Source organism: Ceratotherium simum, chromosome 16 (genome assembly GCF_057802395.1).
Source record: "Ceratotherium simum simum isolate JZ-2026a chromosome 16, ASM5780239v1, whole genome shotgun sequence".
NCBI classification, from domain to species: domain Eukaryota; kingdom Metazoa; phylum Chordata; class Mammalia; order Perissodactyla; family Rhinocerotidae; genus Ceratotherium; species Ceratotherium simum.
The window spans coordinates 23,697,315-23,722,415 of record NC_141915.1 but is presented as its reverse complement, the minus strand read 5'-3'; the positions used below and the strand labels follow the sequence as shown (position 1 = coordinate 23,722,415).

The window sequence follows — 25,101 nt, the reverse complement described above, 5'->3', positions numbered from 1 at the left end:
TCACATCCTCCGCGCCGCCGCCTCCTGCCGCCGCCCGCGCCCCCTTCAGCAAGGGGCTCCGAGGGGCGTCCGGAGAGGGCCCGGCGGAGGCCCCGCGCCCACAGGGAGCATGGGCGTGCTCAGGCCCGGGCTGTGCCCTGGCCTCACCCGGGACATGGTCCAGCTGCTGAGGAGCCGCGGGATCAGGACAGGTGACCGCGTGAGCTCTGCAGTGCGCGCCGCGCGGCGGGGCACACCGCGGGGCCGCCCCCCTGCCCTGGCATTCCCGGGCGGAGGCCTTCCCTCCTCCTCTGCCCCCACCATTCTGGAGAGGCTGGGGAGGTGGGAATGGGGCGAGCCCCCCGGAGGAAGGGCAGGACCCCTCCCGTGTGCCAGGCTCCACGCCAGCCCCTAGCTCTGGTATTTCACGTAGGCCTCCTGAGACGGCCTGCCCCGAGGTAGAATTGTCCCCCCATTTCACAGATGAGGCAAAGCCAAGCGTGGGAAGCCCGGGCCGCCCTTCCTGCCAGTCAACCGCACGTGTTTTGGTTTCAGTGGTGGACCTGGTTTCTGCGGACCTCGAGGAGGTAGCCCAGAAGTGTGGCTTGTCTTATAAGGTGAGCTGATAGTCTCCGTGCTCCAAACCCGGGTGTCTGTGAATGCCCATCTCAGCTAAGGGAGCAAAGTTTCCCAGACATTGATAAGGGGTGTGGGGGCGCGTATGAGACCCTAGGATACCCTTCCCTTGGCTGGTCATTACCGAGTACTCTGGGCTGCTTTGGGTTGAAGTGCCTCTGTCCCATCCGGAGTTGCCGCTGTCCCTTCTGCAGGCCCTGGTCGCTCTCAGGCGGGTGCTGCTGGCTCAGTTCTCAGCTTTCCCCTTCAATGGCGCTGATCTCTACGAGGAGCTGAAGACCTCCACTGCTATCTTGTCCACCGGCATTGAGAGGTTTGTGTGTGTACTTGGGGAAGAAGGTGAGAGGCAGGAGGACGAGGCTGCCTCCACTTTGGCTTTTGATGCTGGAGTCTAGAGAGAGCAGGGTTTTCAAGCAGTGGTGAGGGCAGTCTGGACGCGTAGTCAGGACTTCTGAGTTCTCTTACCCTGTAATGAGGTTTCTCCACCTCACACTCTCAAGATTTGGGATGTGTACTTATTTGGTGTGGGGGGCAGGGGCCTGTCCTGTGTGTTACAGGATGTTTGGCAGCATCCCTGGCCTCTGTCCACTAGATACCAAGAGCACCTCCTTCCCCTCCATGTTGTGACAGTCAAAAATGTTTCCAGACATTGTCAAATGAGGCCCCAGGGGCAAAATTGCCCCTGGTTGAGAACCACTGTCCTATAAAACAAGATGTCAGTATTTCATTATGATTCAGCAGGTCAGAGCAGCTCTTCTCTAGCCCTGCCTCCTATTTCACTTAAGAATAGGGCAAGAGAGAACATGACAGGACCAACATTTATTGAGTGCCTACTAAATACCAGCTGTAACTATAGGTTATATAATCTCTTCGGTGACCCTGGGAGTTAGTGATTATTAACCCCACTTGAGTTTACCCAAGAGGAGTGAGGGGCAGAGGTGGGGCTCAGGCCCTGGTACTTAACCCAGAACTTGGTTCGTTCCCCCTACGCTGCGGCAGGAGGGGACAAGAGAGCTTCCGTAGAAGAGTAGTTCCATTCTTCTGGGTTGTTGGGAGAGGGAAAGAGTTGGAAGACAATAGCCAGTTTCTGGCCAAAGAGTCTGACCTCTCTGCTGGCCTGCTTGTGCAGAATTTGATGAAGAGCTCTGTCACCGCAAAGGTCTTTGGATTGGTTTGGCCCTTCCTATTTCCATGACACGTTCTCTTGGCAGGGTTCACACGGCACGGTGCTTGCTCCCTCTGGTTGGGAGTCTGAGTCTGTTATCCGTCAAGCACTGGCTGAGGGCCTGCTGGGTGCTCCGTGTGAGGTTTGTACTGAGTGCCTACTGGGTGCCAAATACGTGCAGGTGATTCGTGTACGTATGAGGCGAGGCTCCTGCACTTAAGGGCCATGGGGCCTAGTGGGTAGAGAGAAGTATAAGCATGTGTGGAGGCAGCATCAGGGGGGTGTTATTAATAGGAAGCTGACTTGGCCTTAGGGCTTAGGGAGCTTGTAAAACCAACATAGGCAGAGGAGGCGTTTAGGGAGCAGTCAAGTGGTAAACTGCAAGATTGCAGCTGCGTGGGGTCACTGCGAGGGGTCACAGTGGTTCAGGAAGCTCTAAAGGAGGCAGGCCTTGGGCATTGAGGAGCGGATTGGCTTTCTCTGGGTGCTTACCAAGAACCAGGCCTCATACTTGCACTTCATGATGCATTAATTCATTTGTTCTTCACAACCACCGATGAGCGCATTACGGTGAAAATCACCATTGAGGAGGAGGAAACTGGGACTCGGGTTAGGTGACTTGCTCAAGATGGCACAGCTAGTAAGTGGCAGACCAGGCACTTGAAGTCATGGCTGTCGCACTGCTAAGTCCAGGGACCTAACTCGCACTTGTCTGCCTTCTTGCCTCCCTGGAGGTGGGAGGCCGTATTGTGGAAATAGAGCTATACCCAGTGGGGTAGAGGTGTGCAGGGTGGACGGGACTAGGGAGCCTTGTAGGAGAGAGGGTGGGGGTACAAGTCTGATCTAAGGCAGGTGATAGCGGGAGACGTGTTGAAGAAGACCTGTGATGTGCCATACTACCGGGTGGGATATAGGCATGAATCGAAAATAATTCACTAGATTTCTAGCCTTCCTCATTGTTCTGCGGACAGTTAATGAACGTAAGTTTAGAAAGGGAGGGGGGCAGTTCTGTAGTCAAGAATTTGGGAAATGCTCCATTAACCCAAATTGAACAGGTTTCTTTGTTGTGGGCCTTCTCAGAGCCTTTAGTGCTGATGTGCAGGACTGTAGAACATGTAGTGTACCTTGGAAGAAGCTGTATTGATTGGCGGAGCTTGGTGGTTCCTTGAAGACCAGAGCTATGGCTCTATATCTCCTTCATTTTATTTATTTATTTATTTACTTTTTGTGTGTGAGGAAGATGAGCCCTGAGCTAACATCTGCCAATCCTCCTCTTTTTGCTGAGGAAGACTGGCCCTGGGCTAACATCTGTGCCCATCTTCCTCCACTTTTTCATATGGGACGCCGCCACAGCATGGCTTGACAAGCGGTGCGTCGGTGTGCGCACGTGATCCAAACCCCGGGCTGCCGCAGCGGAGCGCACGCACTTAACCGCTACGCCACCGGGCCGGCCCCTCTCCTTTGTTTTAGAGTAAGGCATTCAGGACACGTGAGGCATTCAGGCGATGTTTGAATGAATGCCTGAAAGCCAGTCCAGAGGGAAATGTGGAGGAGAAATCCCAGGAATCACTTGTATTCAAGACAAGTGGTAAAACCCAGGTGGGCTTCTGCTCCACAAGGCAGGCTGGAGTCTCTCTCCATGTTGACGTGCCAAGTTAGAGGAGACTGGTAAGACGGTCCTCTAGGCCGTAGGAGATGTGGAAGATAAACATAGGTGAGAAGTCAGCTGGGAGGTGGATTTGGGAATTCTTTATGCAGAGTGATCCTCACAGCCAAGAGTGTGGTTGATTGTTGACTGGAGAGTCAAGCCCAGTGGTTTAGCCCAGGCTGCACATTAGAATCGTCTGGGAAGCTTAAGAAATATTTATGCCTGGGCCCCCCTTTAGAAACTCTAACTTAATTGCTCTAGGCCAGTGGTTCTCAAACTTGTCTGCACATCAGAATCACCAGGGGATCTTTAGACATTCCGAAGCCCAAGGCTCCTGCAGACCAATGAAATCCCATTCTCGGGGGTGGGACACAGGCATCAGTATTTTTTGAAGCTCCCAGGTGACTCCAATGTGCAGACGAGTTTGGGAACTGCCGATCCTGGCCTCTTTTTCTAAAACCCCTCTGGTGATTTCATTATGCAGGCAGGATTGAGAATCACTAGTCTAGCCTCATGGTTTTCAGACTTGAGCATGCATCCCCATCACCCAGAGGCCTTGTGTAAGCTCAGATGGGGACTCCACCCCCAGAGTTTCTGATTCATTACGTGTAGGGTGCAGCCTGAGAGTGCGGTTCTAACCAGTTCCCAGGTGATGCTGATGCTGCTGGTCTGGGGACCACACCAGGAGAACCACTGCTGTAATGGCACTGGGGGTTCTCTGATCTCAGTGGAAGGAACCAGGTCCAGGGGGGGAGAGGCTCCATGCTCTTCAAACAGGTGCTTATTAAACAGAAACAAGATGAACACAATTACCCCAAGAAGCCGTGGGGCTGGAGTGGTAACCAGAACGTTTTGACTGGCAGGGACCTGTGGTTATAATCATGGGGTCCCTGGTATTGAAATAGATGGGGTGCTTACTAAGGGCTGCTTGGCACATACAGAGGGGTCATGGGAGGTCCTCAAGAACCATTTCAGGGGACTGGAGGCTGTGAAGGTGATTGCAGGATAGAAAAGGGATGTGTGTGGTCAGGACTCGGAGGCATTGGTATAGGCTGTGGCATAGGAGGAGAAGCTTCAGCCTGCAGGTTGGGCAGGGCATAGGGGGTGGGTAGTGACCTGTTTCATGGTGGTTCAAGGACAGAACCTGGATTAGGAATTGGCCATGTCGTGAGTTTATCCCAAGGCTTCCACAGCCCGAGTGTTGACAATATAGGACCTAAATAGCACTGTTCTGTCACTCAGTTCTCTGGGAACATTTATTGTGTGTCTCCTGTGTTTCAGGCACGGTGCCAGCGCTAGGGATGTGATAGTGAACAAGGCCCAGTCCTTGCCCCAGGGTGCTCCCGGCCAAATGGAGAAGACAGATGAAAACAAGCAAATAGAAAATAATTACAAACTCCTAGAACTAATAAGTGAATTCAGCAAAGTTGCAGCATACAAGATCAACACACAAAAATCAATTGTATTTCTATATACTCAAAATGAACATGTGGAAACGGAAATTAAAAACCCGATACCATTTACAATTGCTCCAAAGAAAATGAAATACTTAGGTCTAAATCTAACAAAGCAGATACAGGATCTGTATGCTGAAAATTAAACATTGCTGATAAAAGAAATCAAAGACGGCCCAAGTAAATGGAGAGACATACTGTGTTCGTGGATTGGGAGACTCAACATAGTAAAGATGTCAGTTCTCCATAAATTGGTCTGTAGATTGAATACAGTTCCTACCAAAATCCCGGCAAGGTTTTTTTGTAGAAATAGGCTTATTCTTATAATTATATGGAAAAGCCAATGACCTAGAATAGCTAAAGCAATTTTGAAAAAGAAGGATAAATTTGGAGGAGGCACTCTACCAAATGTTGAGGCTTACTCTATACCTATAATAATCAAGATAAGTGTGGTATTGCAAAGATAGACACATAGATCAGTGGAGCGGAAAACCCAGAAGTAGACCCACAAATAATGTCCAGCTGATTTTTGACAAAGGTGCAAAAACACTTCAGTGGAGGAGGGATATAGCCTTTTGAACATATGGTGCTGGAGCTGTTGGACGTCAGAGGTAATAAATAAACCTAAACCTCCCACCTTATACAAAAGTCGAAAGTGGATCACAGACTTAAATGTAAAACTTAAAACTGTCAATGGGGCCGGCCCCGTGGCTTGGTGGTTGGGTGCGCGTGCTCCGCTGCTGGCGGCCCGGGTTCGGATCCCGGGCGCGCACCGACGCACTGCTTCTCCGGCCATGCTGAGGCTGCGTCCCACATACAGCAGCTGGAAGGATGTGCAACTGTGACATACAACTATCTACTGGGGCTTTGGGGGGAAAAAATAAATAAATAAAATCTTTAAAAAAAAAAAAAACTGTCAAGCTTTATAACGAAACAGGAGAAAGTCTGGGAACTGGGGCTAGGCAACGGGTTCTTAGACTTGACAGCAAAAGTATGATTAAAAAAAAATTGATAAATTTTTAAAATCAAAATTCAGAACTTATACTCTGCAAGAGAATGAAAAGACAAGCTATAGAGTGGGGAAAATATTTGTAAGCAGCATATTCAACAAAGGACTTGCATCTAGAATACATAAAGAATTCTTAAAACTCAACAGCAAAACAATCCAATTAGAAAATGGGCAGAAGACATGAACAGACATTTCACCAAAGAGGACTTACAGGTGGCAAAATAATCACATGGAAGATGTTCAGCATCATTAGTTATTAGGGAAATGCAAATTAAAATCACAATGAAATATTGCTACACACCTACCAGAATGGCCAAAATAAAAAATGGTGGTAACAGCAAATGCTGGTGAGGATGTGGAGAAACTGGATCACTCATACATTGCTAGTGGGAAAGGAAAATGGCATAGCCGTTCTGGAAAATAGTAGTTTCTTATAACATTGATCTGTGCTTATCTTACAACCCAGCAATTGTATTCTTGGGCATTTATTCCAGAAAAATAAAAGCTTAGGTTTACACAAAAACCTGTACGTGAATCTTCGTAGCAGTTTTTTTCATAATTGCCCAAAACTGGAAATAGGGAACATGTCCTTCAATGGGTGAATGGTTAAACAGACTTGGTACATCATACCGTGGAATACTACTCAGTAATAAAAAGGAACAAACTATTGATACAACACCTTGGATGGATCTCGAGGGAATGATTTGGAGTGAAAAAAAGCCAATCACAAAGGTTACATACTGTATGATTCCATGTGCATAAGATCCTTGAAATAACGTAATAGAGATGGAGAACAGATGAGTGGTTGTCAAGGGTTAGGGATTAGAGGTAGAGAGGAGGGGTGTGGCTATAAAGGCTAGCAACAAGGGAGCCTTGTAGTGATGGAAATGTTCTGTATCTTGATTGTGGTGGTTACATAAACCTACACGTGTGATAAAATGGCATAGAACTCTACACAGACACATGGAGGTAACACTGGTGAAATCTGAATAGGCTCTGTGGATTGCACCGGGTCAATCTGTGATACTGTACTGTAGTACAGTACATCTTGTAGTGCAAGATGCCACCATCAGGTGAAACTAGGTGAAGGGTACACAGGACCTCCCTATACATTTTTTGGCAACTTCCTTATTTCAGAGTTAAAAAAAATGACAAATTATGAGAAATGTTATCAAGAAAACCCACAAGGGGCTGAGATGGAAAATGAAAGGATCATCTTTTGAGAGGGCGGCAAAGACCTCTGTTGGGAGGTTGGTCTTTAAGCTGAAGTGAAAGGATGAGGAGGGGCCGGGAGAGCAACGTTTAGCCGTGCCCTCTTTCCCCAAAGGAAGCTCCACCAGGAGAAGCCTCCTGGCCAGAGATGTTCAGAATGTCTCTGGACAGAACCAGTGCTTGGAAGGAATGTCTTGCTTTTCTTCTTGGTTCCTACTCCCTCCCTTCCCTCCAATCCCTTGGGTTGATTCTTTTCCCTCCTATTCTGCCATCAGCCTGGACAAACTGCTTGATGCTGGTCTCTATACTGGAGAAGTGACTGAACTCGTAGGAGGCCCGGGTAGCGGCAAAACCCAGGTACACGTGTGGCCAGCAGCCAGGAGGATTGGGGGAGAGGGGTGCATGGCTCTGGATCCCTGGGGGGGCTTCTGCCATTGTGCTTGTGATTCAGAGCTCCGAAGAGAGAAGGTGGTGGTGAGGAGTGGGGCTTGACCTTGGCCCATTTGTGTTGCTGGGATCTGGACAAGATTTGGTGGGGAGCTCCCATTCTGGGCCCTCTCTGAGGGCTCAAGTTCACCCAATGCCCCATCTGCTCAGGTATGTCTTTGTGTGGCTGCAAATGTGGCCCATGGCCTGCAGCAGAACGTCCTATACGTTGATTCCAGTGGAGGGCTGACAGGCTCCCGCCTCCTCCAGCTACTTCAGGCCAGAACCCCAGATGAGGAGGAGCAGGTAAGGGGCAGGAGGGGTGGGTTCCTTTGAGATTCTGACACCAAAAGACCCCATTATCCTTTACATTGCAAGCACTTGGGCCATTTGGATGAATAGTTATTTCTGGCTTTGAAACTTGCTGTTTTATTAATATTTCCTGTATTCTTCAAGCCTCCCCTGTTATGACATCACCCCAGCTTGGATGCTAGCCACACTGATCCTTCCAAGAAACTAATTCAGGGCTGGCAAACAGCCTGCATCTGTGTGTCTATCCAATTTCTTGCCCTTGGCAGACATTGCTAATCAGTCCTATCATTCATTCCCACTGAGCTCTGACTTGGCTTTGCAGCTCAGCACCCAGGCAGCCACCACTGTGAGAACCGACCCATTAGACAAAGCCCATTTGCCATCCTGGACCTGAGTCCTTGTGTCTAGGGGCCTCTTCCTGCTCAGCCTTAACATCCCTCTTCATCTTGCTCCACCCCCTGCTCCCTCTTATCCGAAGCCCCTCCTTCTCGTCCCTACCTCTTCAGGCGGGAGCTCTTCAGAGGATCCAGGTGGTACGTGCGTTTGACATCTTCCAGATGTTGGATGTGCTGCAGGACCTCCGAGGCGCTGTGGCCCAGCAGGTGAGCATGTTGTTCTACCCCTCTGCTTCACCCAGCTTGCCGGGTGCTCTCTGGATATGGGCAGATATCCTCCTACAGACTCTGGAAATGCAGATGTGCAGTCTGGTGACTCCTGCTGTGTTTGCCACTCCCACGATGGGATTCCTGAGTGCCTAATTTATTCCTGAGTGCTTTATTGTTTACACGCCATCTTCCCCACTAAACAGTAAGCCCCTTGAGTGCAAGGATCATGTTATATTCATCTCTGCATGCCCCCACCGGCTCAGTTAGGATTACTTTCAGCTGCGACTAATGGAGTCTGACAGATATTTGAAGCTTGAGGACATTTAATTATCTCAAATGAGTCTGGGGGTTGGCAGGTCCACAGTATCAGGGCTCTAGGTTGGTATGTCTGATTCTCTTGCTCTTCCCCCTCACGATTGCAAAGTGGCTGCTATAGCTCTAAGGATCATGTCTTCACACATCTACATCCATATTCAGGGCAATGAAAGATAAATGCCTCTTTTTGGTACTTCTTCCCTTTTATCAAGCAAGAAAAATCTTTCTCCAGAACTCATTGGTAGACTTCCCACTTCCCCTTACATCTAACTGGCCAAAACTGAGTTATATGTGTTATCTTAGACCAGGGGTTGGGCCCACCTTCCCTAACATCACGAGATTTCTGCCCAGTACCTTAACCCTTTCAGAGTCTTGTTAACAAAGAAGAGGGGTTTGGAATGGCATTTGGGTTGGTACCCTACTATACCTGCTAGATGCTTAGACAGGATTTGGTGCTCTGATTTACAGACTATTAGATTTGGAAGACACCTTAGAATAGTTTAATTCATCTTAAACTTTTTCTCTCACCCCAAAGGATGACATGTTCCCATGGGCATACCCAGGATTGTATATAAAGTAAATCATTTTTACAAACTTTGGAACATATAATGGTTGAACAAATACTTGCCATAGGAGTCATAGCTGGTTATGACCCACCTGTGTGTTGAGACGTGAAGGCAGGTAGTCCTGATCTAATCCAACTCTCTCGTTTCTAGATATGAGGAGAGTGAGGGCTGGAGAAGTTCAGTGAGTCGTCCACAGTCACCATATATTTTTTACTGTAGGAGCATTAGATGGTCTATGTTCTATTATTGCATAACAAGTTACCACAAACTTGGTGACTTAAAACAACACATATTTATTACCTCATAGTTTTCGTGGATCAGGAGTCTGGGCACAGCTAAGCTGGGTCCTCTGCTTAGTGTCACACTAGGCTGTAATCAAGGTGGCAGTTGAGCTGTGTTCTTATCTGGAGGCTCAACTGGGGAAGAATCTGCTTACAAGTTCACTCAGGTTGTTGGCAGAATTCATTTCCTAGCAGCTTCAGTTTCTTGTTGGCAGTTGGCCAGAGGTCACCTTCAACTCCTGGAAGCTGCCTGCTCTTCCCTGCCACGTGGCCCTTTCCAAAGGCAGTTCACAGTGTGGCCACTTGCTTCTTCAAGACGGCATGGGAGTGAGAACAAAATGCAGCACACAGTCTTATACAATGTAATGTAATCACGGGGGTGCCATCCCATTACCTTTGCCATATAACATAGCCTCATCAAGAGAGTGACATTCCAACACCTTTGACATTAGTCAGAAGCAAGTCACAAGACTCACCCATGGTCAAGGGGAGGGGATTATACAACGGCTTGAATACCTAGAGGTGGGGATCTGGGGACCACCTTAGGGTCTGTCTGCCACCGATGACCTGACAGCTCCATAGCTACAGGCAGTGAAAGGCTTGCTGTCGCATTTTAGCCAGAGATTTCAACCTGGTCTCCCAGAGAGAGGAAGAGCTAAGCCAATTTCAGTTTTAGCTTCTCTCTTTTCCGCCATCCTCTCTTAGACAAGCTGAGGACTGGCCAAGAGTCAGTATCTGGAAGATGAAGGAAGAAGTGCAGAAGAGACCAGATAATGCTGAATATCCAAGACTTGGCCAACATGAAGTGAAAAAAAAAAAGTTGTGGAAACAGAATCAGCAAATGACTTGGATATAAAGACTAAGGGAGAAGAGAAGGGAAGCATCAAAGACAGTTTAGGTCCAAGAAACTAGGAGGTTGCTAGTGCTCGTGTAGAGACAAAAAATTATGGTTTTAACAGATGGCTGTCTCTATATCTATATTTGGAACCATTTTAGATCTGGAAGATGAGGCCCCAGAGAAATGATCTAGAAGGAGACAGTGAAGTAAAGAGAAAGGCTGAACTCTTCAGCAAAAGAAGTTAGGAATTTGGGAAGTAAGCAGGAGGGGGAAAAGAAGGACCTGACAAGATGTTGGGGGGCTGGCCATAAGGAGAAAGGTGGCCACTAAGGAAATTCCTGACCAGGGGCAGCAGGACACTGGACAGGGATTTCTCAAATTTCATTATTTTAGGGTATCTGTGGTGTACTGTGATTTAAACCCTCTCTGTCCACCCAAGTCTTTAGTTAAATCTGTTATACAGACAAAGTGGGGTGGGGAAAGAAGACTTGGCTGAAATTCCGTGATTCCTGTGCTCCTGTATTTGGGGTCGGGGGAGGTTATTTCTTACCAGTTTCTGATAGAGGAGCAAGCTTGTCCTGGAATGGGCCAGCTGGTTCATGGCACCTACTTCCCCCCAACCCCCAAGGTGAGCAGTTCTTCAGGGATTGTGAAGGTCGTGGTTGTGGACTCGGTCACCGCCGTGGTCTCCCCACTTCTAGGAGGTCAGCAGAGGGAAGGTGAGTGATGTGGCAGAGCCCAGGGTCAGGGATGTGATCTTGCCTCCCAGATCAGAGTCCAGTCTCCGGCCAGCCCAGTCCCTAATGCCCTGCTGCCTTCCCCCTCTACTTCTCCTCCAGGCCTGGCCTTGATGATGCAGCTGGCCCGAGAGCTGAAGACCCTGGCCCGGGACCTTGGCACGGCAGTGGTGGTGAGGAAGTGGGCTTGGCCAGCCGTGCTTCTCTTGTCTCTGATCCCTGAGCTTCACCAAGCGGGGAGATGAGCTTGATTTCTAGTTATAGCTCTTTATTTCTCTTAAACGGCAGCTTCTGAACTCCCAAAGTGGCCCTTTAGGAAAGGGTCATAACCCCACTTCCCTGAGTCATCTAGAGTGCTGGCCTGGGAGGGGGTCGGATCATAAGTAGCCAAGGGATCAGGAACAGTCTTGTTTTCCTTTTGGCTTTCTTTAAGTCAGGTTTATTGAGGTGTAATTCACATGCAGTAACTTTCTCCTTGTTTGAGGTTTGACTAACGGGTACTGTCATATCCAGTCTTGTTACCCCACCACAGTCAAGATATAGGATACTTCTGTCCCCTCAGAAATGTCCCCCAGCCCCAGACAACCAGTGATCTGGTTTCTGTCCCAATAGTTTTGCTTTTCCAGAGCTTCATAGAAAGGGATCTTTTTGCTTTTAAAGTAGCTTTTTCTGCTTATGGAGTAATTTTTTAGAAGTCTGCATGCTTTTCCTAGAAAGTGTAAAAAATAGTTAATTAGAAGAATCAAATTTGTAATCAATCTCCACATCCACAGAAACCATATTAATATTTTTATATATCTCCATAGAATCTTTTTTCTCTGCATGCATACATATACTTTTAACCAACTTTCCAACTAAACTGTAACCTTGTTTAAAAAAAAAAAACTTACCATCTCATTCCGTTTCCCATGTCGTTAAATAGAGTCTTTAAGAATGCCAATTTTAGCAGTTACATATTATTTTGTTTAATATCTATGTCACGGGGGTCACCAAACTTTTTCTGTAAAGGGCCAGATAATAAATATTTGAGGGCCGGCCCTGTGGCTTGGTGGTTAAGTGCGCGCGCTGCAATGCTGGTGGCCCGGGTTCGGATCCTGGGTGCGCATCGAGGCACCACTTCTCCGTCCATCCTGAGGCCGAGTCCCACATACAGCAACTAGAAGGATGTGCAGCTATGACATACAACTATCTACTGGGGCTTTGGGGGGAAAAATTAAATAAATAAAATCTTAAAAAAAAAAAAAAATAAATAAATAAATAAATAAATAAATATTTGAGGCTTTACAGCCATGTGCTCTATGTTGCAACTACTCAACTTGGCCCGTATAGTGTGAGAGCCACCACAGACAATACCTAAACAAATGGGCATGGCTATGTTCCAGTAAAACTTGATTTTCGAAAACAATTTTGGGACCAAGTTTGGCCTACGGGCGGTAGTTTGCCTACCCCTGGTATACCGTAACGTTCTAACTGTTTCCTGATCTGGGGCCTTTAGGTTACTGGTTTTCCTCTATTTTAAATAAAAGTATAATGAATATTGTTATATCTAAATCTCTTTGCACATCTCATATTATTTCTTCAAACTCCTAAAAGTATAATTACTGAGTCAGGAATACTTGTATTTTTAATGGCTAGATACGACATTGCCAAATTTCCAGGAAGGTTATACTAATGTGTGCACCCACTGGCAGTGGAACTACATCTGTTTTCATATTCTTTTGTTCTTGTACTGGGTCTCAGGGCCTCCCTCTCCTGACTTAAGGCTGTATGTGATCCCCTGCTGTGTGCTGGGCTCTGGCTTAGGCAGTGGGGATTCAGTGATGAACAAGCCACAGCCCCTGCCCTGGGGGGTCGGTGTGTGTGTGGGGAGAACCTCATCAGGAGGATGCTGTGAGGCTCAAGTTGCTTACCTGTGGCTAGCCTGGGCAGAGTAGAGCTGACCGGATTAGGATCCCCTCCTTATAAAACTCTCCCCAACCCCATACACACAGATGCACTACCTGACACAAAGGGCCGGTGGACATGGTCTCAGGACGCCCGTCTGCTGGGTTGGGGGTGTAGTAGGCTCAAGCCCACTACTGGCTTCCCTACAGGAAAGTGCAGACAGCTCTGCTGATTGCCTGACATGTACCCCATAACCTTCTGTTGGAGTTAAGCCTGAGGCATCGTGATTTAGTGAAAGGAGCTGTGCGCAAGTCAGGAGCCCAAGGTTCTAGTTCCAGACCTGCTGTTGATGGGTTATGGAGTCTTGGGGAGGTCGTTTCTCTGTGCTAGGCCTCAGTTTTCCCATCTGTAAAATGAAGCAGTAGGAACAGATGTCCTCTACACTAGCATTATGGATCTATAAGTCTTTGATTCCTTCTGATGCAGGTGACCAACCACATAACCCGAGACAGGGACAGTGGGAAGCTCAAACCTGCCCTCGGACGCTCCTGGAGCTTTGTGCCCAGCACCCGGATTCTTCTGGATATCGGTGAAGGAGCAGGAACATCAGGCAGTCAGCGCACGGCACGTCTGATCAAATCTCCCCGTCTGGTGAGCTGGCCCCTGGGGGAAGCTAGTAATCAGGGCCCTTGAGGGTGGTGTCTGTGCCCACAGATGTCTTTTAGAGGAATTCTTGGATGCTAAGACCCTATAACCAAAGAGGCTACACTTGAGTTGCTTAACTCAAAAACTTACCCTTCCTTTTTGTCTTCTTCCAGCCAACAGGTTTCCAGGAGACAGTAGACATTGGGACCTGGGGAACTCCAGAGCAGAGTCCAGCATTACAGGAAGATCAGATATGACTGTGCTGTTGATTGGGAAAGGGAGAGACGTCAAGGCGCCCGACTCTCCTGTGCAGTAATACCTCCTGTTCCCTGCCACCCAGCCCTTGGGACTGCAGTAGAAGCACTCGGGCTGGGCAGAAGAGACATCTCCATTTCCTCAGCTTCTCTCTCTGTGGAAACACAGAGCTACAGGCGAGAGAAGATGCTATGGTGGATGGACCCAGGAATTCATGCTGGTGCCAAGTTTTCTTTCCTTGTTTCTACTATGTATGTTTCAGTGGGAGCCAAGTTCCCCTTGGCTTGGGGCATCTCTGAAGAGGCACACTAGTGACTAGATGGCCCTGTGCATCACCATTGTACCTGTGCTCCATCCTTACACAGGGTCTGAGCCATGAAGCCTCTAGCTTGCCTTTGCTTCTCTTTGTTTTTTTCCATTGTTTTTCCATCTGTAAGATGGGGCTCCCTTTCACTTAGCTCTGTCTGTAAGTTACTGGGTGGAAAGTAACCTCGTAAATGTAAAACTCTTCTTCATCTGTGTCGTGCTCTTAAAAATATAAAAAGGAAATTCCCCAAGCCCCAGAGCCACCTAATTTCCCCCAGAAAGTTGTTTTTCACTTTCCCCCAGTGAGGCCCCAAAGAATAGTCATTCCTTTTTCCCTCCCACCAATTTGGTTGCGCACACCTGCGTGGATCACCATGACTAGGTGAGACTGTGAGCTCGCTGCAATCCCAGGGATATGATTTAACAGGAAAAAAGGATGTGACCTGCTCCTGGTGAATCCAGCCACTTGTTTAATTTGCATGGTGCCCTGTGGGGCCTCTCCACAGTGTAGAGTAACCAGAGGTGCTGAACCGTGGTCTTGCCCATAAACACACAGGAGAATTTGCACAGTAAATAGAGCCAGCTGGGAAAATTGATGCTGGCGTAAATAATACATGGCAAATCTAGTCCTTTATGCAGAAATTCATTGCCAGTGGCTCCAAGATGCAATATAATTACCCTTCTCTTCCTGCCAGCTGTACCATAGCCTAGTGCCCTGGTGTATGAAATAATCCCCCTTTCTGTGACCAGCACTGTGGCCCTCCGTCTGAGAGCTGAAACCCTGGCTGGGAGGGGAGGAGCACACCGGGGAAGGGATAATAAAAGGCAAAGTAGAGAAATGATCAGGTTTGTTTACTGATCACATTTTTTAAAGGAAGGTCGCCTTTCTCAGAGAGCCTGTTGTGTAATTAATTAGTTGTGTCTTGGCTGCAGGAAAGGAGGAGTCAGAGTTGTAGGCAGAAGATACGACATTTAGAGATGATGGATGCAGCAGGGATGGAAGCAAGAAGTAGGGAGGATTGGGAATGAGTGGCAAACAGGCTGCCTGAGTGAAGACAGGGTTGGTGAGCTCAAAACTAGGGGATCCTTGGCGCTGCTGCTTTCACAGAAGACTCCAGGAGGAGTGAATCTTCAGTGTCCTTATACCATGAGCGGTTGGCACATTTCTGCAAACATAGCAGGAAACAACACGTTAAGCTAGGAATGGCAAGTCCCTGCCACTCATACCATTGGCCATCCTGAACCCACACAGATATCACCAATCAGGCAAGTGTTCTTTTTTGTGGAGCTTGAGTCTTTTGCAGTTTTTCTCCACTCAGCACTCCAGGTAGCCACAACCATCAGTTGGAGTTAGCATTCAAGGTGGAGCCCTGGGCAGATCTGCCATGTTTCCTGTATGTGGTAAGTCCAGGTGCTTAGTCCCTGACTGAGGACCCTAGAATAATGCAGTTTGAGAGGCCTATAAAGATCACATGCCCTATCCTGTCATTTAACAGAGAAGGAACCTGAGGCCCAGAGAGGATGTGATGGTCCCAGTGGCAGAACAAGGGCTGCAACCCAGGATTCCTGATTCCTAGGCCAGGATTCCTATCTCCACGTTGCCTTTAGTTTCTGTTCGCACTAGGGCACTTCCTCCTGCAGAAGGCGCCACACCCCTCCCCCAGGTGGCCCCTCTCGCCATGGGAAGGTGCCCCATTCACTGCTACTCCAGACCACCCCGTGACACCCCTGCAGGACCTTGCCCCTCACAATTTGCTTCCTCCTTGGGCCTTGGCCTTAGACAGGGTTTTCTCTTGAGGGGCATGCCGCCACTGCATGCTCTGTCCCAGGCACACCATGCTCTGCAGGGCCCCTAAAGGCCTCAGGCCAGGCTGGCTCCCTGCCCAAGCGCCTTTTGCTCCCTTTGCTTACGTGTCTGCCTCCGTGCACACCCACCCTGACATCCTCCCCTTTGTGTGCCTCAACTGTTAGTCATCATAACCCCCCTGTACCACTCACTTATTCTTTCTGTTTACTTGTCTCTCCATGAGCCCAGGATCCGCTTTAAGGGCTCCCATGTCAATGCTCAGTACAGTCATGTGCCACATAACGACATTTTGGTCAATGATGGAGCACATAGTGGTCCCATTAGGTTAGTACCATATAGCCCAGGTGTGTAGTAGGCTATACCATCTAGGTTTGTTAAGCACACTGTATGATGTTTGCACAGTGGTGAAATCGCTTAATGATGCATTTCGCAGAATACATCCCTGTCGTTAAGCAACGCATGACTATAACTGTTAAATGTATGAATGGGTGGGCTTTAATGCATTTTAAAGATGGCAAAGGAGGAAAGCAGGAATGTTTTTCTCTTAATTTAGATAGTCATTGAGTCTCCAGAGTGTCTTTTTACATATCTCTCTACAAAGGACTGTTGTATGTCCTTGGTTTGATATTAGACAAAATTAATGTTGAATCCCTACTATGTGCTAGCACTTGATGACTTTAAGTCAGGCACTTGAACTCCCAATGACTCTCTCAGGCACAAGGTCCGTGTATCATTGAGGCTGCTCTCTGCTGCAAGTAACAAACCTGACTTAAAGAGGCTTAAACAATAAAGACATTATCTCTAGTAACATGAAGTCCAAGGTTGGCTCATTCAGCTGCTCATTCTCAAGGAGTGTGGAGCCTTTCCATCTTTCTGCTCTGCTCTCCTTTTGTGTTGGTTTTGTCTTCAAGCTTGTTGTTCTCATCAAAGCCCGGATGCAGCCCTTCTGAGCATCAGTTGAGACATGACAATACAGTCATGCGTCCCTTAATGACGGGGATACATTATGAGAAGTACATTGTTAGGATTTCATTGTTGTGTGAACATCATAGAGCGTACTTACGCAAACCTAGATGGTATAGCCTACTGCACACCTAGACCATGTACTAATCATATGGGACTGCCATCGTATATGTGGTCCATGGTTGACTGAAACGTTACGTGGCACATAACTGTATCTACAGGCAGGAACATAATCGCCTCTTTGTTTTATCCTTTTAAGAATGGAAAACTCAGAACTTCCTTCCAACCGTAGCAGACTTACCTCATGTCTCATTGGTGCAGAATTGCTTCATGCACTCACGTCTATATCATGGTAAGGCAAATGGGACCACTCTGATTGGTTCAGACCAACCAGGAAATAGCACTGGAGCTGGGGACAGGCTTTCTTTAAGCACATGCTGTGGCCATTGGAAGAAAATGGGGATGCTACTAGAAAGGAGGGAGTGTGCATGGAGGAATTGGATGTTGGGGCAACCACTACTGTCTGCCATAGTCCAGAAGGCAAGTTTGTCAAGGCTCTCATGTGCTTAGGCTCTTTGTACACATCTCATTTAGACCTTAGGACAGCCTCGTGGCGTGGGGAATCACTCCATTTTACAGACAGTCAATGGGAGCCCAGTGAGGATAAGGACATAATAAGTGGCAGCACCAGAATCAAACTTGAATCTGTCTGATTCCAAACTCTACTTTCCATCCTCATGCTGCCTTCACTTGTGAATATGGAAATGTTTGAATAATATTCTCTCATATTTTTCCCTGATAGCAGCCAAGGCTACACATCCCAGCTTCTTTTCAGCTTAGCTCACCATAAAAAGCTGGATCAGAGATCTACTTTATCAGCTCTTTCTGATTTCCCCTAGGGAAGTGAAGAGAATGACAAACACTTGGAGAAGGGAGATATCATTGGTATTAAAGTGAACTGGAGGCTTGGGGGAAATAAAGCTGACTAAAACACAACAGGGTCTATGCTCTCTGAGATGTGAGCCAGGGGAAGATAAGGGGTTTAGATGCATATCCCACTAGGTTTTTGCTGTGTTCTGGCATGGAGTTATACTGGGTAGTTAAAACTGTCCAACTAGGTGTGTTGGGGATGGGCAATGGAGAAAGCTGTGCGGTGCATGAAGCTTAAATTAGCGCTATGTATATTATTCATCAAAGGTTACCCTCAAAAAGTTGCTTTCCTTCATTTTTTCCTGTCTTATTGCACTGGCTAGACTAACTCCTGGTACTAAATTGAATAGAAGCAACAATAGGCATTGTCCTTGTCTTGTTCCTGACTTTAGTGGGCTGTTTCTAATATTTTATCATTAAGTAAGATGCCATAGCTTCCCTGTAGTTACCTCTTGTCAAGGTAAAGACCTCATTCTGTTTCCCATGTGTCCTGGAGAGGGATGCCAGGTACTGGCCATTACATTGGCCATGTGTAGAGTAGAGTTCTTTCTCCCAGCCAGTGGAAGGTCCATGCGTCCTGGAGCTGTACAACTGCATGTCAGCTGCTGCACAAGTTTGACTCCTTGAGTAGCCTTTGAATCCTAGCTCTTCCCTGCCTCTTTGTAGTTTCTGGGTGTAATAGCTTCAAATTAAACCTGGGTTTGCCAGAAGATAATGGGCCTGTGCTAAAAAGGATACAAAGTCAAGGAACAAGATTTTTTACATCTCAACTAACTTGGTCTTAGCTCTGACACTTACTTGCTGCATGTCATTGGATCAATCACTTAGCTTCTTTAAGCCTTAGTTTCATCCACTGTGAAATGGGGAAAATAATACCTGCTGCATAGAATTGCTTTAGGGTCATATAGCTTATATAAAGCACTGAATACTGTTCAGGCATGTAATAGGCACTCAATCTCATATCATTGTGAGGTTTATGATGCCTGGGAGATACTGGTAACAGCTTCCTTCTGTCCTGGCAAGGCCAGCTTCATGCTAATGTGAGCAGTACAGTTGCACAGAGCCCTGTGCTTAGTTTAATGCTCTGCTGTTGCCATCTTGAAATTCTTTTTTTTTTTTGGTGCCAAAGATTGGCGCTAAGCTAACATCTGTTGCCAGTCTTCCTCTTTTTGCTTGAGGAAGATTGTCACTGAGCTAACATCTGTGCCAATCTTCCTCTACTTTGTATATGGGATGTCACCACAGCATGGCTTGATGAGCAGTGTGTAGGTCCGTGTCTGGGATCTGAACCTGCGAACCCCAGGCCGCCAAAGCAGAGTGCGTGAACTTAACCACTACACCACCAGGCCAGCCCCATCCTGAAATTCTTAATGCTGTCTGTGGATCCGAACCTGTGAACCCCGGGCCGCTGAAGCGGAGCGTGTGAGCTTAACCACTACGCCACTGGGCCGGCCGCAAGGGTCCCACATTTTGCACTATGCCCTGCAAACTATGTAGACAGTCCTGTCTCCAGGAATGAGTAGAACTCTTTTTTTTTTTTTTTTTGAGGAAGATCAACCCTCTGCTAACATCCATGCTAATCCTCCTCTTTTTTTGCTGAGGAAGACTGGCCCTGGGCTAACATCTGTGCCCATCTTCCTCCACTTTATATGGGATGCCGCCACAGCATGGCCTGACAAGCAGTGTGGTGGTGCGCGCCCGGGATCCGAACCTGGGCCGCCAGCAGCGGAGCGTACGCACTTAACCACTATGCCACCAGGCTGTCCCTGAGTAGAACTCTTTTACTGGCATTTGTTTTGGGAAAAACGCTACCACTGATTTCTTAGGGAATAACTCCCTCAGAGAGTAACCTCCCATAGAAAAATTGGGGTTAGCATCCTGTGTCTGTTTATCTCTAACTGTTCCATTCTGGCGTGACCTACACAGCCTCTCTCAGAAACGAATACTTTCTATTTTACAGAATTTATTAGGTCCAGAGAAGTTAAGAGAGGGCTGGTGAAGTGGAATGATGATTTGGGATTTTGGAATCAGGAAAAGATCTAGGTTCGAAGCCTTGCTGGGCCCTTTCTGGTAATGTCTCTGTCTCATTGGTAAAATCTATGTTGCAGGGGAATTACATTTTCTTTATTGGTAAAATATGTCTCAGGGGAATAAACAGATAATTTATGTAAAGTGCCTTTCACAGAGAGTCTGGTACATAGTAGGTGTTCAATCACCATGAATTCTTCTGGCTCTTGCCAGAAGTAACAAAAATCAGAGCACCAGGACTTACAAACTATGCCGCTACTAATAAAAGAAATAATATGATTTATTTTTTCACTACTGTTTGGGGAAAGGCATGCGCTTCATAAATATGTATTGGAAAGTACTTAGCAAATGAGTGAAATAATAAAAATATGTCAAAGTAAACAGCTCCTATAAATATGTCACTTGGTAGACAAATTAGCGTTTTATAACTACTAAATACTATTGCTCACTGAAAAGGATTTCAGATTACTTGCACAATGGGTGCATTATTGAGTGCCTCTGTGGAAGGGCACAATAAAAATGAAAAATAGTGATGGTGGTAATGCTCAAGGTGGAGAAAGTAGAGGAGACCACCTCGCTTCAGGGATATGCACATTATTTAGCAGCATTCCAATGATTTAGCTGTAATATGGACCAGAGGCCCCAGAAAAAACAATTTTCCACAGGATGGCGTGAATCCAGACTCTAATTATTGGGTCCAATCAGTGAATTAAACGCACCCTCTTTCAGAACTGAGCACTCAGCTCGTAAACTAAGCTTCAAAAAGACATCTCTGGGTCTCGCCGCATTCTTGTTCTGGACCTATTTACACTCTATGACTATAAGTAACATCAAGAGAAGGAGAGACTGGGTGGAGAATCACAGGTCACAAACTCATTTCAGAAATAAGAGAGGATGAACAAGGTCTTGGTATCTCAAGAGAAAAGGCACCAGAGAGGGGAAAAGAAGAAACAATAAACGCCTTCATGGGGGAAAATAAAGCCCTGGAGAGAAGCCGAGAAGACAAGGAATTGCACCAAGGAAAGTTACTATGCCAGGTAGGAAAAAGATGGGCACATTTAATACAGGTGTGGGAGTCCTCTAGAAGGCCAGTGTTTCCACGCGTTCCTGGTAGTGGAAAGACCTGGTTTCAAATTCCAGCTCGACTTTTTTCTAACTGTGTGGCTTTGGGTAAATTACTTAATCTGTAGATCTTCATTAATAACGTGGGAATAATACTACTCGGTTTGCTGGGTTGCAAAGATAGGAAATAACACTTGTAAAGTGACAGAGTTTGCATGTATAAATGACATTATTTTTACCTTACTTTTCCTTGTGATATTCCTTATTTTGAAATACAAATTGCTCAAAACAACTCTGGGAGGTCTCCATAGGAACCTAAAGCATAAGAAAATTAAGTATCACTAGACACCGCCAGAAGAAGGATTCGAATGTATACTATTTTCATGCCTAGGCATTTTCTTAGCCCATGCTGGCTAATGATTCCCCATGCAACCCTGGTAGTTCCTAGTTTACTAGGCACTTTAGGTGCATTAGCTCATTTAATCCTCAGAGCAACCACACCAGTTCCTTCAGGGATGAGGAAACCGGAGTTCAGGAAGATTGGGTACCTGCTGAATGGTACACAGCTGACGATGGCTAAGGTGGGCTCCTCCGCACAGAGTCATTTTCATTCTACTAGGGTCTTCCTCTGAGCTGTTTCCTCACCTTCCTGAGGTGATATTAGCTAACCCCGGGAATTTAGACTGGGAAAAGCTAGAGGAGGGGCGCGCCACAGAGCGAGTGGGACAAACAGGGGTTTTGATGTCCTATAGATCTGGCTCCCAGCTATACCGCCCAGCTACGGGACCCTGAACAAGCTAGTGAACCCTGCTGGGCCTGGGTTTCCTCCATGGTATTCTGGGGAAGCATAACCTGCTTACAGCATTGTTGTGAGGAACGAGATACGCAAGTGAGGCAACTTTCAAACTGTTATTGCGAAACGAGTTCAGGGATGTTAAGGGACTCGCTCAAGGTCACTAAACTGGACCACGACCCAGCTAAGACTGGGACCTGGACCCTTCAGCTCCTCGCGCAGACTTCGGTGACCAAGGCAACGGGGAGCAGCGGGCTCCCTGACACCCGGGAATCGACGCCTCGCCGGGACTCAAGTTGGGCGGGCCCCGCTTCTGGCGGCCTCGGCTCCGCCAGGGGGCGCGCGCGGCTGGAGCCTGGTCTCCGCGCGCGCCTGGCCCCTCTCTATGGTGGCTCGGGCGCGGCGGGAGCGGAGGCGCGCTCTCGCGAGGGGGCGGGGCCGCGCGAGGGGCGGGAGTGGCCCGGCTGGGCGGCTGGGGATGGGTGGATGGGTGGGGGGGGGGCCAACTTCCTGGGGCAGCCCGTGAGGATGTCGCGGCCACCCCCCGGTGCCCCTCAGCCCCGGAGACGCTGCCGCGGCGGAGCCCGGAGACCCCCCGCCTGAGGCATCCGCGGCCCGGATCCGGCCCCTCCCCTCCCAGGTGCGGGCTGGGCAGGCGGCCGCGGCAGGTGAGGCGGCGGCGGCGGGGCGCTGGGATCCGTAGAGCACCTGGCCCGGGGTGGGTCCTGGCGGAGGCCGGGGTGGGGGGCGCTGCTCGGCCTCGGGTCTCGCCGTGGTCTGGGGGCGCCTCCTCTGCGGGACGCGGCCTGGGACTCCCCTTGCTTACTGGGATGGGGAAGCCGGTGTCTCGCTGGAAGTCTCCGCATTCAGGCTAGCCCGCACCTGTCCCATGAAAAGTCCTCTCAAAGAACGCTTTTTACCTGTGGGGACAGTAACAGGAGACGTGTATTCTCAAATGTCTCCAGACGCCCTACAGACCGGCAGGTTCAGTGGCCTGTGGGGGAAAGATGCCGCTTCCGGCAGAGGAAACGGAGTCAGGTACGCGGCGGCCTGCGTCCCTGCTTCCTAGTGGAGGAGCCCTGCGGGCTTCTTGGAAGAAGGCGGCGGCTGGAGTTCAGAGGCTTGATGGAGAAGTTTGGGAAGGTGGTTCTCCCCCGCCGTCCACTGTTCCCTCTTTTGGGAGTTGTCCTCTGTTAATTTGCGGTGATGTGTGTGAGGTCGCCAATGGCTAAGACGGAGAGGGAGGTGCGGCCTCTCTCCAGCTGGCCGCCCAGGAGACATTTGACGAGGCATGGGGAAGTATGGCTGGACCAGGGGAGCCAGAGCCTTGCAGGCATCTGTCTGCCCAGAGCTTGATTTCAGGCTGGCAGAAGATATAAACAACGGCATATTTTCTCCTTTTGGTTGGCCTGTCGTTTGTTCTAGGGGGAAAAAGCTGCTTGTGTGATTAAGAGTGTACCATGCTCCTCCCAGTCTGCCCTAGGGAAGAATTATTGTCAGCTTGGAAATAGAGTTTTACCCAGAACTGTCACTTTGCACTCTGGCTAAAGGCCACAGTGACGTGATGAACAAACATCCCCAGGTGCTTGTGGCCTTCTTAGAAAGCAGTGAGTCCCTTTTACAGGTGGTTTGGAGGGCAGAGAAGACTTCCTGTCACCCCTGTTGCTACAACTGTTTGGGAGCCTTGTGGGTTTCCCAGTGACCGTTCAAGTTACTGAAATGTGGCCAAGGCTGTCCATTTATTCAACCATTTTCTAAGGAATGGGAGTAGGCAGGGGACATGGTGCTGGGCTGAGTTCGTATACAGAGTTCTAGGGTTGGGAGCTGGCAGTGATACTTCCTTTTTATTCAGGGGATTTCAGGTCTGACAACTTGATCCTTTGTTCCTGATTGCATTCTCTTTCACATTCAAGGAAATAGAGAATGGCAAGCATTTCTGAAACTTGATGGCATATTTCCAAATAATTCGGGACCTCAGTGTACAATTCAGATGTGTTATTTTCTAAAGTTTGAAAATTATATATAATAGTTGCAGATTGATGTGGCTAATAATTTGATTGTGCTTGAAGAAAATTTCCATGTAATCTAAGATGCACACACACTTTAATGTCTGTATCTAATTACCAGGATCAGTCCACTAAAAACTGTTGTATTGAACAGGTAGACAGCTGTTATCCTGACTGTTTACATTGGGATCAGGGTTGTAAACCTCTGAATTGACTTAATTTAACCAGTTGCTAAAATAATACGCACAAAAAGAGAGAGCTGTTCTCGGAAAGGTTAGAAGTTAATTTGTTTTCAAACTTTCTCATGGCCAAGCCAGTTGACATAATTCTGCTTAGCACCATCTGATAGGAATGCCTCTTTAAGGGCTCTTAAAATAGCAGTGGAAAAGGCATTTTCAGTTACCAGCATTTAAAAAGACAAAACAAACAGCAGCAATAACAAAAAAGGGCCCAATTTCTTTCCTAATTACATATTCATTGTGAGGTTTTAAAACAGCCACACCCATCTGTAAGTGTTGTGCCTAGGACTTGCTGAAAACACCTACATAAACCTAAGGAGTGTTAGGGGGACTAATTCCACCTTCATTTTTCATTCTTATAATAGAATCTTTAATACTGCTGTTGTTTTAATGGTAGATCAGAGACTTTTATAGCAAACTTGTACTGGCTGTAGTGTTTATGTTTTGGGAGAAAAGATTTAACCTCTGGGGCCGGCCCCGAGGCTTAGCAGTTAAGTGCGTGCGCTCTGATGCAGGCTGCCCGGGTTCGGATCCCGGGCGCGCACAGACGCACTGCTTCTCTGGCCATGCTGAGGCCGCGTCCCACATACAGCAACTAGAAGAATGTGCAACTATGACTTACAACTATCACCTGGGGCTTTAGGGGAAAAATAAAAAAAATAAAAAAAAAAGATTTAACCTCTGCACCTTGGAATCTCATAACCCCTGCAGTACAGAGGTAAGTTATAATTTAGGGTTCAATGAGAATACATAGTTTAAATTGCTGTTGGTGAAGTCTCAAGGGACGAACTGCTTCATCATTATTGTTTGGTAATGGTTACTGGTTATTATTTTTGTTTGGTTACTGCTTATTGGTAGTGGTTGCTTGTGTTTATGTAAGAAAGATTTTGACAGTTGTAAGGGCAATTTTTTTTTATATCCAAATACATAAACTCCCATTCCTTCGATAGGGAAATGGCGTGGTCACTTTCTTATTTTGTGACTTTATATTATTCATGGA

The 25,101-nt window shown here is 47.7% G+C and overlaps 2 protein-coding genes and 1 long non-coding RNA gene across 13 annotated transcripts in view; 2 read left to right on the top strand and 1 right to left on the bottom strand.

The window, feature by feature from the left end:
- Positions 1–16: 16 nt before the first annotated feature.
- On the top strand, positions 17–14,482 carry RAD51D (RAD51 paralog D). 6 transcript variants are annotated; one of them, XM_087440812.1, is made up of 10 exons: positions 17–191; positions 463–596; positions 810–928; positions 7,379–7,460; positions 7,701–7,835; positions 8,348–8,443; positions 11,075–11,165; positions 11,286–11,356; positions 13,554–13,718; positions 13,886–14,482. In XM_087440812.1, the coding sequence occupies exons 1-10, from the start codon at positions 110–112 to the stop codon at positions 13,967–13,969; spliced, it is 1,059 nt and encodes a 352-aa protein (XP_087296938.1). In that variant the 5' UTR covers positions 17–109; the 3' UTR covers positions 13,970–14,482. The 6 variants fall into 6 exon arrangements, with proteins under 6 accessions (XP_087296938.1, XP_087296935.1, XP_087296936.1 ...); XM_014796372.2 differs by having other exon boundaries at positions 18–191; positions 535–596; XM_087440809.1 differs by lacking the exon at positions 7,701–7,835.
- Positions 7,814–22,862, bottom strand: LOC147914949 (uncharacterized). Its single transcript, XR_015554676.1, has 4 exons — positions 22,777–22,862; positions 13,863–21,378; positions 9,419–11,892; positions 7,814–8,524 (listed from the first exon to the last, which is right to left on the bottom strand). It is a non-coding gene; the product is annotated as an uncharacterized LOC147914949 (long non-coding RNA).
- The window catches only part of RFFL (ring finger and FYVE like domain containing E3 ubiquitin protein ligase), a 68,979-nt gene continuing 66,237 nt past the window's right edge, over positions 22,360–25,101 (top strand). For 2 of the 6 annotated variants that reach the window (XM_087440803.1, XM_087440800.1), the window contains exon 1: positions 23,884–24,819. Coding sequence is in view for 1 of the 6 variants with exons in the window: in XM_087440799.1 (XP_087296925.1) it covers positions 22,864–22,894 (31 nt within the window). In the remaining 5 variants the exon portion in view is untranslated. Of the gene's footprint in view, positions 22,525–22,837; positions 22,895–23,883; positions 24,820–25,101 lie in introns of those variants that run through there. The other 4 variants (XM_014796370.2, XM_087440805.1, XM_087440802.1 and 1 more) reach the window with 4 other exon arrangements.